The sequence below is a fragment of the Phascolarctos cinereus genome, unplaced genomic scaffold (genome assembly GCF_003287225.1).
Source record: "Phascolarctos cinereus isolate Bilbo 61053 unplaced genomic scaffold, phaCin_HiC Scaffold_9;HRSCAF=440, whole genome shotgun sequence".
Classification (NCBI taxonomy): Eukaryota; Metazoa; Chordata; class Mammalia; order Diprotodontia; family Phascolarctidae; genus Phascolarctos; species Phascolarctos cinereus.
In genome coordinates, this window is record NW_027556402.1 from 240,898,137 (window position 1) to 240,913,819 (window position 15,683).

The window sequence follows — 15,683 nt, forward strand, 5'->3', positions numbered from 1 at the left end:
CATTTCTATATTACTCATGTTGTCAAAGAAAACATAGACCAAAATAAAAACCCAAGAAAAATAAAGTAAAAAAAAAGTGTGCTTCATTCTGTATTCTGACTCCATCACTTCTTTCTCTGGGGATGGATGGCATTTTTCATCATAAATCCTTCAGAGTTGTCTTGGATCATTGTATTGCTGAGAATAGCTAAGTCATTCACAGCTGATCATCTTACAATATTACTTCTCCTGGTTCTAGTCATTTCAATTTGCATCAGTTCATGTAAGTCTTTCCAGGTTTTTCGGAGAGCACCTAGCTCATTATTTCTTATAGCACAATAGTATTTCATCACAATTATATACCACAAATTATTCAGCCATTCCACTATTGATGGGTATCTATCCCTTCAATTTCTAATTCTTTGCTACCAGAAAAGAGCTGCTATAAATATTTAGGCATTGTTCTAAATAATGATTTAATCAGTTCACAACTCCACCAATGGTGCATCGGTGGCTCAATTTTCCCACATCCCCTCCAACATTTGTCATTTTCCTTTTCTGTCCTTATTAGCAATCTAGTAGGTGTGAGGTAGTGCTTTAGAATTGATTTAATTTGTATTTCTCCAATTAATAGTGATTTAGAGCATTTTTTCATATGGCTATAGATTCTGCTGGCCAATTTTCTGATCATCTCAGGGCACAGACTCCAGGGCACCTGATCAGAGCTCTTCATACACTAAGCTTCCTGATGGCAGAAAGTGAAAAAGAACTGAGAATCCTTTTGCTGAGGGTGAAAAAGGAGAGTGTAAAAGCTAGCTTGAAGCTTAACATTTAAAAACTAAGATCATGGCAACTGGTCCCACCACTTCCTGGCAAAGAGAGGGAGAGGAAATGGAAGTAGTGTCAGATTTTCTATTCTTGGGCTCAAAGATCACTGCAGATGGTTACTGCAGCCTTGAAATTAAAAGAGGAAGGGAGGAAGGGAGAGAAGTAGAGACAATGAAATAGTTGAAAGAGACAGAGTGAACACAGTGACAGAAGAACCTTGTTGAGGTTCTTCCACAAAAATACTTTTGTATTTCTACTCCTAGTGCCTAGCTCAATTGCCTGGCACATTATAGGTGCATAATAAATGCTTGCTTATTTACTTGGAGACATCAATGGTGATGGAGACATCCATGGAGATGGTGAAGACAGAACCAAAGAGAGGAGAGAAATAAGTAGGGAACCACTTTATCACTGTATAGAAAGAAGCTACAGACCCCAAGCATCTCTCTGCAAGCATCAGTGCAGGGTGCCATCTTTTAGGAAGGACGTTGGTAAGAATGAGTGTACAACTGAGATGTCAAACATGTAACCAGTGAGTCATCAACTTAAAATGTAATTGGGAATATTTTTTAACAAAAAAAAATGCAATAAAACATAGATGATGTTAATTTGTGGTTTTCTAAGTCAGTATGCCCCCCCCCATACACACAGAGAAGAATCCATATATATATAGTTAGTGGCAGCATTTCTATTTGAGTTTGACACTACTGGTGTACAAGAGAGTAAATAAATGGGTGAGATAGAGAAAGACACTGATTAAGGTGGAGAGCCCAGATGATAGTGGATATAAGATAGAGGAGGCCAACCACGGTGGTAAAGGATCAGAGGCTCATAGGTTTCAAACTGAAAGGGAACTGTTTTGTTCAGTCATTTCAGTCATGTCTGACTCTCTGAGACCCCTTTTGGGGTTTACTTGGCAGAGATACTAGAGTGATTTGCCATTTCCTTTTCCAGTTCATTTGACAGATGAGGAAACTGAGGCAGGCAGGGTCAAGTGACTTGCCCAAGGTCACAAAGCTAGTACATGTCTGAGGCCAAATTTGGACTCAGGTCTTCCTGACTCCAGGTCCCACACTTTGTCCGCTTCTGACACCCAGCTGCCCCGAAAGGGACGTAGGTGCCCTCCAATCCAATCCTCTCATTTACGTAATAATTTACATAATAATCGGAGCTTTCCGAAAGGGACATGGTCTGTCTCTGGAGTCATAAGTTGCCTGCGCTGGGAAGACTTCAAGCAAATACCAGATGGCCACTTGACAGGGATGTGTTAGATGGAATTCATGTTTCGGGTAGAGGTCCTTTCAGAGGAACCTACCAATTCAAAGTCTATGATTCTGTTATCCAGTCCAAGGGGCAGCTAGGTGGCACCATAGTGCATAGGACCCTGGGCCTGGAGTCAGGAAGACTCATCTCCCTGAGTTCAAATCTGCCCTGAGACACTTCCTAGCTGTGTGACTCTGGACAAATCACTTCACCCTGTTTGCCTCAGTTTCCTCATCTGTCAAATGAGCTAGAGAAGGAAATGGCAAACCACTCCAGCATCTTTGCCAAGAAAACCCCAAGCAGGGTCAATGGAGAGTGGGACATGATTGAAAACAACTGAACAATAGTATCTAGTCCAGCAGGGTAAAAATTTAATCAACGTATGTTAACATTGAAGGAAAAGTGAGCATAATTAATGAGACCCCTGAAAAAAAAAGCCCTTCTTACTCATCAAAGATTTAGAGCTATAAAGGATCTTAGAAGTCATGTATCCCTACCTCCATATTGAAAGATGAGAAAACTGAGGCCTGGGTAGATTAAGAGACTTGCCTCGGGTCACATAAGGAATGCTTCAGAGACAGGATTTGAATCCAGGACCTTTGATGCCAGTGCTTTTTCCACTGTGCTCCACTACTTACTATCTGTGTGCATTGTTTCCTCTGGTAGAATATGAATTCCTCAAATTGAGGGACTGTCTTGTCTTTGTCACTCTATTGCTACTGCCTGACGTTTAGTAGATGCTCATCAAATTGCCCAAAATCACTCAGAGAGAAATCAATCATTTACTGTTTACTATTATACGCCAGACATTGTGGTAGACTGGGAGCTCCTTGAGAGCAAGCACTTTTGTATCCCCAGTGTTGAGCACAGTGCTTGGCACATAGGGGGGCACCTAATAAATGTTTATTGCTTGATTGATTGCTGGGAATACTGAGACAAAAACAATATTGCCCTATTAGAATGTAAATTCCATAAAGGCAAGGGTGGGCTTTTGCCTTTCTTTGTATCCCCAGAGATTAGCACGGTGCCTGGCACATAGTAAGTGCTTAATAAATGTTTGTTGATTGACTTCAAGGAGTTTACACTTTATCAGCTGGGACTTATATATGTATATGTTTATACAAATTGTATTCAAAACAAGTGGAAGGTGGTTTTTTGAGGGAAGGCACTAGCAGCTGGGGTGGGTGGATTGGGAAAGGCTTCATGTAGAAGCTGAGCTTTGGAGGAAACTAGCAATCCTAAGAGTTGGCACTGAGGAGGGAGTGCATACCCCAGGCATGGGGAACAGATGGCTGGAGTCAGGTCGTGGAGGGTTTTAACAGAGAAACTATGGATTTGAACCCACATCCCCTACCCCCCATTCCAAATCCAGTATTCTTTCCACTCTAACAGAATTTCTAGATGTAGCAAGGCAGTCCTCAGGAAAGTCTCCTGCTGATCCCTGGTACTTTATAAAACTGAGGTTTTAGAACATCACCAAGTCCTTTGGGGAACGATAAAATCATCCCAGACCATACATCCTACTACCCTTCCCGCCCCGTCCTGCTTCATGGCCCTCTATCCGTGCGTGTTGGTGACTGAGCAGTCCCTGAAGGAGGAGCCAGTCCCTGAGTAGGGGCGAAAGTCTATTAAAAAATGACATTCCTAGAACCGTTCTAAGGTTTCCAGAACACTTTCCCCGTAGCGAACCTGGGAAGGGAGTGAGAGAATGGAATATCATGCCCGGTTAACAAAAGGAGAAGCTGGAAGAACCCTGGACCAGACCGGGAGCATGGATACAACCAGGATTGTAGATCTGCCAAAGAAAACCCCTACTAATGGGCAGTGACCTTGGGAAGAGCACTGGCTTGGGGGCCAGAGTTCTTAAATTAGGGCCCACGGATCGAAGAAATCTTAGATAGACTTGGGGAGTTTGTGACCTTGGAAGGGGCAAAGAGATCTTTGTTTCAGTCACGAGTTTTTTTCCTTTGTAGTCTCATGTATTTTATGTACATTTACAAACTTCCTTCTGAGAAGAGGTTTCACCATCACGTTTCACCAGACTGCCAAAGGAGTCCATCACCCAAAAAAGTCTGAGAACCCCTGCTTTCCGGGTCACTTGTCTGGTTTGGAATCGTGACTCTGCCCTTTCCCAACTGATGAGGCCGAGCCGTACAATGGAAAGAGGTAGCCGGGAGTCGGAGCATCTGGAGTTCCAGTCCTCACTCTGATGCTTATTACTTTTGTGACCTGCTGGGCCCATACCCACAGGGAGGAGACTCGGGAGGGGTGGGCTAGATCTATGAGCGTATAACTTTAATCGAATTGCTTCGCAGCTCGACGTCACAGTCAAATTGGGTAGGGGGGTGATGGACTAGATGACTTCTAAGATCCAGTTCAGCTATAAAAACCCTGAGCTGAGCCTCTCTCCTCTCTGAATCTCAGCTTCTTTATCTCCGAGTCTGGGGGCAGGGAGAGCAGCAGGATGCTCGGGGAAACTCCCCACTCGATGGTGATGCTGGGGTGTTATCTCTACCTTGGAGCGTCTCTCTCGGGTCCCTGCCTGCGAGGAGCAAGGTTGTGGGGGGTGGGGGTGGGGTGGAGGGGAGGGAGCGTAGAGGTGGGGAGGGAGGGAGAGAGAAGGGCGGGTTATTTTAATGAACTGAGTCGGAGACGTCAAGCGGAAGAGAGCCGGGCTCGCAAGCTTTAAATGGTATTTGTTGTCATCTGAGCATGCTCCCGTGTGGGCAGGCAGGGGCTATATAAGCGAGGGGAAGCCGGCGACCTCGAGGCAGACGCAGCGGCGGCGGCAGCGGCAGTGGCAGCGGCAGAACCCAGGTAGGAGTGAGAGTGGCGACACAGGAGCCGGAACCTCCTGGCAACGAAGCGATAGCGGTAGCAGCGGCAGCAGCAGCAGCAGCGGCAGGAGGAGCCTCCACCGCAGCCGCATCCCAGCCCCAGCCCAAGCATCATCATCATCATCAGCAGCAGCAGCAGCAGTGAGAAGGTGCCCCGAGCAGCCTCTGCACTCCCCCACGTTCCCAGCCCGTGCGAGGGCGCCCCAAACAGTCGGCACAGCGGACCCCAGGTCGGGGAGGCGGTCGCCGCGGGCGCCGTTGACCCCTGTAGCCCCCTGCGGGCCGCCCCTTCCCGCTCGCCCGCCGCCCCGGCAGCAGATTGGATCCCCCGGCCGGCGTTCGTCGGGCCGCGCCCCGGGGGGAGCCGCTGGTTCCCATTCCGCCCGGCCCGGGGGGCGTCCGCGCGTGCACGCCGCCGCCCGTCCCCGGCACCTCCCCAGAGCCCGGTCCCGGGCCGGCCAGCAGCCCGATGGCAGCGGCGGCGGCGGCCGCGGCAGCTAAGCCGCCAGAGCTGATGGGCATCTGCTCCAGCTACCAGGCGGTCATGCCTCACTTCGTGTGCCTGGCCGATGAATTCCCGCAGCCCGCGCGGCCCACTAAGCTGCCCCGGGGCAAGGGCAAGCTGCGGCGGCCCCGCCAGTCGCGCTTCAAGACCCAGCCGGTGACGTTCGACGAGATCCAGGAGGTGGAGGAAGAGGGGGTGTCCCCCATGGAGGAGGAGAAGGCCAAGAAGTCCTTCCTGCAGTCGCTCGAGTGCCTGCGACGGAGCACCCAGAACCTCAGCCTGCCGCGGGAGCAGCTCGGCAGCTCCAAGATGCGGAACAGCCTGGACTCTAGCGACTCGGATTCGGCTCTATGAGACGGCCCCTCCCCCTATTCTCGCTCCCCAGTGGCGGGCCGGCCGGCTGGCCGAGGACTTGACTTGGTCCCAACCCTGCGGAGCCGAGCCCCTGGTCTCTGCTTCTGCACTGGCTAAGCTGCGAACTCGTTGCCCTCCTCCGGGCGCTTATCCGGTGCCGCGACCTGGAGCGAGAAGGGGCAGCTGTCCGGGCTAGGCAGTCCAGGGGGCCAAGGGAAGGGCTCCTCCTCCCCCTCCCCCCTTTTCTTCTTTTCATTTACTCTGCCCAGTACAAACCCTGCTGTGAACGTGCCTGGTTCTAGGAGCAGAGAGAGAGAGAGAGAGAGAGAGAGAGAGAGAGAGAGAGAGAGAGGGAGAGAGAGAGAGAGAAAGAAAGAAAGAGAGAGAGAGAGATTGGGACATTTTCTAGGAAAGTCGCTGTGTACTTGTCTTTGATTGGAGGGAGCTCCGGTTTCCATCTATCCCCCCCTTCCTGGCGCCCCAATACTTTTCTACCAGCCCGTCGCCACAGATGGAACTTGGGCTACCACGAAGCTTCCGGAGTCTATTTATTTTTGCATTTCAATCGTAAACTGCATTTATTTAATACTCTTTCTACCTGAATGTGTCTGTGAGGTTTCCAGAACAGAGAAATAAAAACATATATTTGCACAGTGCATTCGTTATTCTGAGGATGTCTGTCCGTCTAACTGGCTGTCTGCAGCTCCCTGCTGCTGGGCGTGTTGTGTGTGTGCGTGCGTGCGTGTGTGTGTGTGTGTGTGTGTGTGTGTGTGTGTGTGTGTGTGTGTGTGTACCGCGCGCGCGCGGTAGGGGGCAGCTGGGGCCAAGGGTCCTTGGAAAGACTACAGTCCAGGGAACTGGGCGGGGCGGGAGGGGAGACGTTGACGAGGTCTTGTCCATTCGGTTGAAAGTGTGGCCTTCCACACTCCCCTGTGTCCGTCCCAATGTTGATCCAAATTAAACCCAAGCCCCGTCCTACCTTTGGGATGAGTAAATCTGTCCCAGATCGAACTTCCTCTCGATAGGGTCGGGCGCCCGGCCCGAGGAGCTGGGCGGGAAGTCCCTTACCTGATCTAAGAATAAGAGTTGGCATGTGTGGAGCGTTTTACAAAGGCTGTCTTATTTGAGTCTCAACGCAGCCAAGTGAGGTAGGAGCTTCACATATTACTTTCATTTGACAGATGAAGAAACTGAGGCTCTGGGAACAAGCACTTCCAGTGTATTTAAGTATGGGTCTCTGGAGCCCCAGGGAGGGTGCCTGAGGGCAGTGGGCTTCCAAGACAGGCTTTTGGTCCTGAGTTCAAATCCCAGCTCTGGCCTTCCAAGCAGTGTGACTTTTGCCAAACTTTAATCTGGGCCCGGTTTTCCTCTTCTACCAAATGAGAGAATTGATCCACAGAATTTCCAAGGTGTCTATCAGCTCTGACCTTTCTGGTAGAGAAGTGATGCCCATCCACTCTTACGGTAGTTGAGTTCCACCTGAGAATGAGTGAGTGGGGAGGACCTGCAGACTGGTTTCCTCTCAAGGAAACAACTCTCTCATCATTTCAGCTCTGCTGGAACAGGGAGCCTGGGATGCTGCTCTTGGGAAGCCCAGCTGGTCTGGCCCGGGAAGACTAGAAGCCTAGGAAGGTGGCATGTGTCTGAGGGCCCTCCAGGGAGTTACGGTCCTGGAGACCTGGGCCTGAGCCATTCCTTTTGGTCAGGGTCTGTCAACTCTTCTTAATGCTGACTCAGTGAAAATGCAAAGAACAGCTGTCCTGGCTTCTTTTTGTCCTCTCTCTCTTCTTCCTCCCCCACTCTTTCTTTGCTTTCTTTGCTGCCCGCCTAAGAATGGCCAGCAGGTAGCCTCTGGGCACTGTCTGCCCTCAATTCCTATCGGTTGTCTCTCAGTGTCTGCAGACATCCAGTTCTGGTGCTGGACATCTGTCAGTCAACTGCTTACAGTCTGGATTCTTCCCTTGGGATTCTTGGGGAGGGAAGGGCCAGGGACCTCACTTTCATCAGCCCCAAAACCTCTGGGGGCAGGGAAGCAAGTAAGCTCCTCAATTTAGGGCAGAAAGCAGATAATTAGCCAAGTGACAAAGGAATTGGGAATTGTGTGACATCAACTCTGGCTAAGGAGTTAGCCTTGAAATTTTCTAAGTCCTCAGGGTCTACAGGGCTATTGATTCCCCAGGGACCTCAGACCCATCTCCTCTTCCCAGCTCCCACTCTAAGCCCTACACTAAGCTAGCTTGTTGAATGGAATCCCCCGACACCTTCTCTGGGGCTCCAGAGACTCAGACTGAGACAGGTTTGGCAGGCCTGTTCCTGAAGAGGACTGCTCACGGCAGTTCCTTCCTATCCTACCCTAGGGTTGTGGGTGGGGGTTTGTGTGTGTGTGTGTGTGTGTGTGTGTGTGTGTGTGGTGGCGGCAGTGCCTGTTCTCAAACTGGTCCTTCCAAGTCTCAGCGGCCTGATTTAACCGTAACCCTTTGACTGCTCAGGCTACAGGAGAGCAAAGAGTTGTCTCCAGGCAATGTTATTGTTCCTCTCATAGTCAGTCAAGCATTTATTACCAGATTCCCATTCCATCCCTCAAAGACCTCAGAAAAAATGGAAGTCACATGGATGAATGGATGTGGAAAGGTTTTTTTTTGGGGGGGCTAGGCAATGGGATAAAGTGGGTCACACAGCTAGTAAATGTCAAGTGCCTCAGGCCAGATTTGAACTCAGGTCTTCCTGACCCCAGGGCCAGTGCTCTATCCACTGTGTCACCTAGCTGCCCCATGTGGAAAAGTTTGTCTTCTCATCTCTGGATGCTAAGCCCTGGGGTGATACAGAAAGAATAGGATCATTGCCTCAGAGCTGGAAGGGACCTTAGAGATGACAAATTTATTTCATTTGTCTCCTTTGAGCCTCACAACAACTCGGGGGGGGGGGACAGGTGCTGTTATTATCCCCTTTTTGCCAATGAAGAAACTGAAACAGGTAGAAGTTAAGTGACTTGCCCAGGGTCACACAGATAGTAAGTATCTTAGGCACCATTTGAACTTAGGTCTTCCTGACTCCAAGTCCAGCACTCTATGCACTATGCCACCTGTATCTGAGATTTGGAGCTGAAAGGTACCTCAGAGGTCACCTCCCCTAACCTTATTTCCCAGAGGAAGGAGAATGCCACTGAGTTGATTGCTGCACTTTTCCCTCTCCACCTTCCCATTCCATCTCTTGCTCTGGAAACTAATCAAATCATTACTACCATTGCTTCTGGAAAGTGTGCCGGATGATTGCCCCATATCCGCACTCAATATCCCAGTGACTCCCCAGACCAAAACTCCCACTGCACATTCTGTGCTACCTTTACCATATCAGCATGTAAGCTCTTTGAGAGCAAGGATTGTATCTCTTATATTGCATTACCAGAACTTAGCACAGCACCTGGTACATAGTAGGTGCTTACTAAACGCTTTTTCATCCAGTCCATTCCATTCATTTCCTTCTTTCAAGTGTGGCAGTGAAAAGCTGACCCAGGGCAAGTCACTCAAGTAGGATGGAGTTGGGATGGAGAACTGGGTTCCAATCTGGGTTGGATGACTTTGGGTAAGGCTCTTGGCCTCTCTTGGCTTCAGTTTCCTCTCTCTAAAAGGAAGGGGTTAGCCTATATGATGTCAAAAGGTCCCTTCCTATTCTAATAGTCTGTGATTCTTTCATCTACTGCCTTCCACCCCATACAGAAACTGGCAACTGGTGATACAGCCTTTCAGGGAGGCAGAGGGTAATGGTTTAGTTGTTGTTCTGGCCACCTAGAATAACATAGATCTAGTTGTCCAAAATTGAAATGTTGTCATTGGACCATGTCTGACTCTTCGTGACCCCATTTGGGATTTCCTTGGCAGATACTGGAGTGGTTCGCCATTTCCTTCTCCAGTTTATTTGACAGATGAGGAAACTGAGGCACATAGGGTAAAGTGACTTGCTGTAGGAAGTGTTTGAGGTCAGATTTGAACTCAGGTCTTCCTGACTGCAGGCCCAGCATTGTATCCACTGTACCACCTAGCTTCCCCCAAAGTGAAATGACTGGCCTCCATATGTAGTGAGCTCATCATCTTTGGAATTCTTCCTTTAAGAGAGTACGGCAGCTGAGTAACATTTGAGGCTATTGTAAAATCAGTTATGATCAGGGTAGGGAGGGGTTGGACTGGATGTCCTCTGAGATCTCTTCCCACTCCACATCAATGAGATTCTGAGCAGGCTCTTTTAGTTATGATTGGGGGTGGGGAGGAAGGAGAAAAGGGTGCAATGGGAGGCTGTCTCATGACAAGAATGGGCTAAACCAAACCATTTCCTGTAAACGTCTCAGTCACTGATCCTTTGATTCCCATCTCTGCTGTTGTTCTAAGGGGATTAGTTCAGAGGAAGTTGGAAGGTGGGTTGGATAATGACAGTGATCTTTTCCACTTTAAATTCTAAACTTTGTAACATGCTTTGCTCACAACACTACCTGTCTGATTGAGTAGTGCAAATCATTGTCCTTCTTAAACACATGAGGAAACTGAGGCTCGGAGGTTATGAAGAAGGGTAAACATTTATATAGTGTCTACTATGTGTGTGCACAAATCAGGTTGAGGCTACCTGTTGTTGGGTTTTGGTCATTTTGATCACGTCTTACTCTTTGTGACCCCTTGGGGTTTTCTTGACAAATACACTGGAGTGGGTTGCCATTTCCTTCTCCAGCTCATTTTACAGATGAGGAAACTGAGGCAAACAGGGTTAAGTGACTTGCTCAAGGCCACCCAGCTGGTAAGTGTCTGAGACAAGATTTGAACTCAGGAGGAGGAGTCCAGATGGACTCCAACTACAGCACCCTATCTACTTCACCACCTAGCTACCCCCTGAGGGCAAACTGACAGGCCTCAGACCTGTGGCAAGTTAGGGGGATGTCTACCCCAAGTATGTGAAGACTCCCCCAGTCTTCCCCAGTGGAATGTGTGGATGAGAATAATCTGCTCCAGTGCTCACGGAGCAGGTGCTGTGGAGGGCTTAGAGCCTGGTCGGACATTGAAGATGCCAAGGCCATCTGCCGCATCCTGGGTCATCCATCACCGGTCATCTTGACTTTCGTCTTGCCATTGGACTTCAATGACTGCGGAAAAAAAAGTGAGGCTAATGACTTTGTATAGCTCTACCTCACTTAAATCCAATTTCCTAGCAAGTCAAGACATCACCGAGAGATGTCACTGGTCCTCTTTGAAAACAAAGAGTGAAGGGGCAGCTAGGTGGTGCAGTGGGTAGAGCGCCAGCCCTGAAGTCAGGAGGACCTGAGTTCAAATCCAGCCTCAGACACATAACACTTAACGCTAGCTGTGTGACCCTGGGCAAGTCACTTAACTCCAATTGCCTAAAAATTAAAACAAAAGCAAAAAAGAAAAGCAAACTGAAAATGAAGAGTGAGTAACAACAAAATCTATGTGATATAAATATGCTGTAGATTTTAGAGTTCATCCTCATTTTACAGAGGGGGTAACTGAGAATCAGAGAGAAGTGACTTATTCAAGGTCACACAAATAATAGTATCAATGACGTAATACTCAAAATGGATAATATTGTGAAAAAAAAGACTCAGGAAAAAGAAAGAGGGCAATGTTTAAACAAAAGAGAACTCACTTCGATCGCTGTAATACTGGTATGTTGCTTCTCACTCCCCCTCTCCCTTTCCCCTTCCCTCATCTCACCAGTTAGGAAATCTCTCTTCTGGGCAGAATAAGGAGGAAGAAAACAGCCATGCCCAGCCCCTTCAGTCCTACCACACAGGCAGCCGCCTGTTCTACCTGGGTAGGGTCACTCATGATTCTGAGAGACACCCACATGTTCTGGGATTACAGTTCCTTTCCTTTGATCTTCATGTTTACACGAGGCCAAGGGCCATCACTTCCTTCCATTGATCTAACCCAGGCTGATTTTCCTTTGGATCTAGGAATGTCTTGCCTACCTTGTCTGGACTTGTGGGGGTAGTTCAGCTGTGGTGGCTTCTGTGTTCTGGAGCTGGGAGGTGGGAGAGAAGATGGGAGCTAATTAAAGAGTCAGGGGTGGGGTAGGCCAGGAAGCATCCTGGAGAGATAGAGATGAGAGAGAGAGAGAGAGAGAGAGAGAGAGGAGGGGAGAGGAGGGAGGGAGGAGAAACAGCTACTCCAGAAAAAAAAAAAGAGCAGAGCAGAGAGTGAGGAGAAGAGAGAGAGAAGAGAGAGAGAGAGAAGAGGAGAGAAGAGAAGAGAGGAGAGAGAGGAGAGAGAGAGGGAGAGAGAGGAGGGGAGAGGAGGGAGGGAGGAGAAACAGCTACTCCAGAAAAAAAAAAAAGAGCAGAGCAGAGAGTGAGGAGAAGAGAGAGAGAGAGAGAGAGAGAGAGAGAGAGAGAGAGAGAGAGAGAACTGAACTTTTGTACCTAATCCTGATGAAAGATGGGCGTACTAGAACCATGGGCTGTTAGAACTAGTGAAGACCTTGGGGACTGCCTAGTCACTGGGATAGTGAGATTCATAAATAGAAAGGGCATTAACTGCTACGTAGCCAAGCTTCCTCATCTTACTGATGGAGAAACTAAGCTCCGGCACTGTCATACGAGTGACCTGACCCTAAGAAGCCAAGCCAGGGCTTTTGGTGGTACTGCTCTTGGAGTGGAGGCGGGTAGTTGCTCAAAGCTGGCCTCTCCCTCAGCCCCCATTCTCTGAGCTCTGTATTTCTTTCCAGTTCCCAATATCCATAATAAAAACTTTACCCTCATCCTGGAGTTAGAAGGGACGTTTCCCAGAACCCTAGTTCTGGTCACTCTGGAGAGTTAGAACACTAAATAATTGATAGTCAGTGCTTCAAAGTTCCCAGAATGGCAGCCCCAGCCCCTTTCCCCCTCTTTTAAGATGCTGGCCCCAAATCCTCCTTATCTAGAATCAGGGAGCTTGGGAAATAGGAGGGATTGGAAGAAGCTTCTTAGAACTTCTAGATAGGAATTTAGGGGGAATATAGTAGGTAATTCCTGTGATCCCATCTCTCCAGCCCTCTTTTATTAAAGAGGCACTTACTTGTTTCCTTACTCATCCAATGAGAAAACATTGGACTTGGCATCAGGACATCCTAGATTTAAAAATCTGCCTCAGATACTATCTGTGTGATCTTGGACAAGTCTGATGAGTGCCTCAGCTTCCTCTTTTGTAAAATGAGGGTGTTGGACTTGGCCTCTAATGTCCCTTTTGCCTATGATCCCCTATGATCACTAGTGATCTCCATATTTAAGATGAATAGAAACATCCCTCTTTCACCTATTGTAACTTTACTTCTACCCTCTGGGACCAAGCAGAAAGAGTCTGATTTCTATTTTATACGGCATAGGAAATATTTGAGAACACCTATCATGTTCCCTCTAAGTCCTGACTTCTCCTAATCTAAGATGGAAGTCACCTGATGAGGCACCTCCAGATCTCAGCCCCAAGACCTTGGTCAGAGAGTCTTGAAAACCAGAAGTTGGGAATTCTTGTCATTTCCTGAGCTACCATGGAGATAGAAGGAACTTCATTCTTTGCAAGAGACCATCTCAACTGTACTTTCTGGCCAAACAATTGTCTTTTCTTGTCTTCACGGGAGGCAAAGTGACCCCAAGAGATATTAGGTCTCTGACCACGGGCAAGTCACTTAATGTCTTAATTTAAATTCTTAAATTTTTACTTTAAAATATGTATGTATGTATGTAGGTAGGTAGGTATAAAACCCTTAAATTCTCAAAGTATCATTCTCCTAGTTTGTAAAATGATGGGGCTGGACGAGCTTATAAAATACTCTCCAACTCTAAAATCCCATGACTCCTTTGAAATCCTTCTGATGATGAAAGACTATCCCCTATTGGGAATACAGTTTTTCTTATACAGAGGCCATTCCTTTTATTTTACAGCCTTCCCTAAGGTCATGCAGCCTTGTGGGTCTTGAGTGGGACTTGAATCCCAGTTTGCTGACTTCTGCATTAGTTTTCTTTCCAAACACATCATGCTGCTTTGTCCTATTTTGCTATCTGCATCTACAGTACCGCTTCCATCCTAAACATCCGCCTAATATCATGGAGAGAATGCAGAAGGCGTAGGCAGAAGACTTTTGTTTCTGAAACACATATGCTCCTCACAAGCTCTCTTACAGTCATTCCCCTTCCTGAGCTTTCTCCTTTGTAAAATGAGAGGGTTGAATGAGGTGATTTCGAAGGTCCCTCGCAGCCCTACATTCTGTTATTCTTAGCCATGCTACTAAGTCACTTAGTCATGCTGTCCCAGTCTTCAAAGATAACTTTTTGCATCTTTATTTTTAAAGATTTGTACTAGAGTTTTATTTTTTCTGGCTGTTCCCCATGCCTGGAATGCTTTCCCTCCTTCTCTGACTACTGACCTTCCTGGCTCTTTTAAGTCCCAACTAAAATCCCACCTTCTTCAGGAAGCCTCTTAATTCTAATTCCTTCCCTCTGTTAATCATTTCTTATTTATCCTGTTATTTGTTTGCTTTATTTGCCTATTGTCTCCCCAATTAGAATGTAAACTCCTTGAGGGCCAGGACTATCTTTTGCCTCTTTTTGGTGCTTAGCACAGTGCCTAGCACACTCTAAGCACTTAATAAATGTCAATTAATTGGTTTACATTTTCCCCCATTTAGAACTTTTACTCATCCCCCTTTTAACAACAAATGATTTCCAGACAGCTAGGTGGCTCAGTGGATAGAGTCAGGAAGACCTGAATTCGAATCTTACCACAGACACTTACTACCTCTGTGACCCTGGGCAAGTTACTTGACTCCAATTGCCTCCAAAAAAACAAAACAAAAACCCAACAAATGATATCCAGATATATTTTCCCATTGAACTTCCCCTTGTGAAAAAAAAATTTGAAGAGGACTCAGCTGAAAAAGTGACTGCATTTGACCATATTGGTAATATTCTGCTCCCCTAGTCTTCCATATCTCTTCTAAGAGGATGAAAGTATATTTTCATTCTTTTCTTCATGACCAAAATTGGTTTTACTCTCTCTTCTGCTATGGGCCTTGGGATTAGGTGAGACCATGCTTGACCAGGCTCTGTCACTGAATAGTTTATAAGGGCAGATTACATGGCAGCCTTGGTGAGGAGAGGGGGGCATCACCAAGCCACCTGTTGGAGGTCTGAGCCATAGGGAGATCCTATTTTCCCTGGCCAGTGGCCAATGGAGGATGCCCTATCCTCTAGAGCAGCTGCCTCGGCTCACCCTATTTCTGGCCCTGTCCCTGTTGTCCTAGCCTCTATCTGGGCTCATTTTCCATAGCTCTGTCAAGACCCGGAGGAGGATTTGGCCAGCATTCCAGCCTTGGAAATTTTGCTAAGCTCAGTTCCCACTCAGCTGGAGCTTCCTGTGACTGTCATGTATATGCTTTTTAAGGAACTGGGGGCAAGAATCCCTGTGTCCTCCCTGTGCTCCCACTTCCATCCTTCTATCCCAGAGACACAGTGGGCTATAATAGCAAAAGCAAAAGCATAGGACCGACCTAGTCTGATAGACCTGGGCTTGAATCCCCCCACTGACGTTTGCTAACCATGTGGCCTTTGCTTCCTTGGACCCAGTTTCTTCATATATAAAATGGGAATAAATAACAAATAGCTAACATTTACATAGCACCTACTATGTGCCAGTCACCATGCTAAGAACTTTACCAATATGGTTTCATTTGATTGTCCCAACAACCCTGGGAGGTAAGTGCTGTTATGAACCGAATTTTACAAATGAGGAAACTGAGGCAGAAAGAGGTTAAGTGACTTGCCCAGGGTCACACAGTGTCTGAGTGAGTGTCTGAGGCCACATTTGAACACTGGTCTTCCTGAGTCCAGGCCCGGCATTCAATCTACCATGTTACCTCACGACCTAGTAGTATTTCTATTCCCT

General features: G+C 47.5%; 1 protein-coding gene across 1 annotated transcript; it reads left to right on the top strand.

Moving 5' to 3' along the window:
- Window positions 1–5,260: 5,260 nt before the first annotated feature.
- CUNH11orf96 (chromosome unknown C11orf96 homolog) lies at window positions 5,261–6,422 on the top strand. Its single transcript, XM_021009847.2, has one exon. It carries the CDS (start codon window positions 5,377–5,379, stop codon window positions 5,764–5,766), a length of 390 nt encoding a protein of 129 aa, XP_020865506.1. The 5' UTR covers window positions 5,261–5,376; the 3' UTR covers window positions 5,767–6,422.
- The last annotated feature ends 9,261 nt before the right edge of the window (window positions 6,423–15,683 follow it).

Bases quoted from the DNA above. Each gene is read 5' to 3' on its own strand.
- CUNH11orf96 (XM_021009847.2), top strand. From the start codon at position 5,377: ATGGCAGCGGCGGCGGCGGCCGCGGCAGCTAAGCCGCCAGAGCTGATG.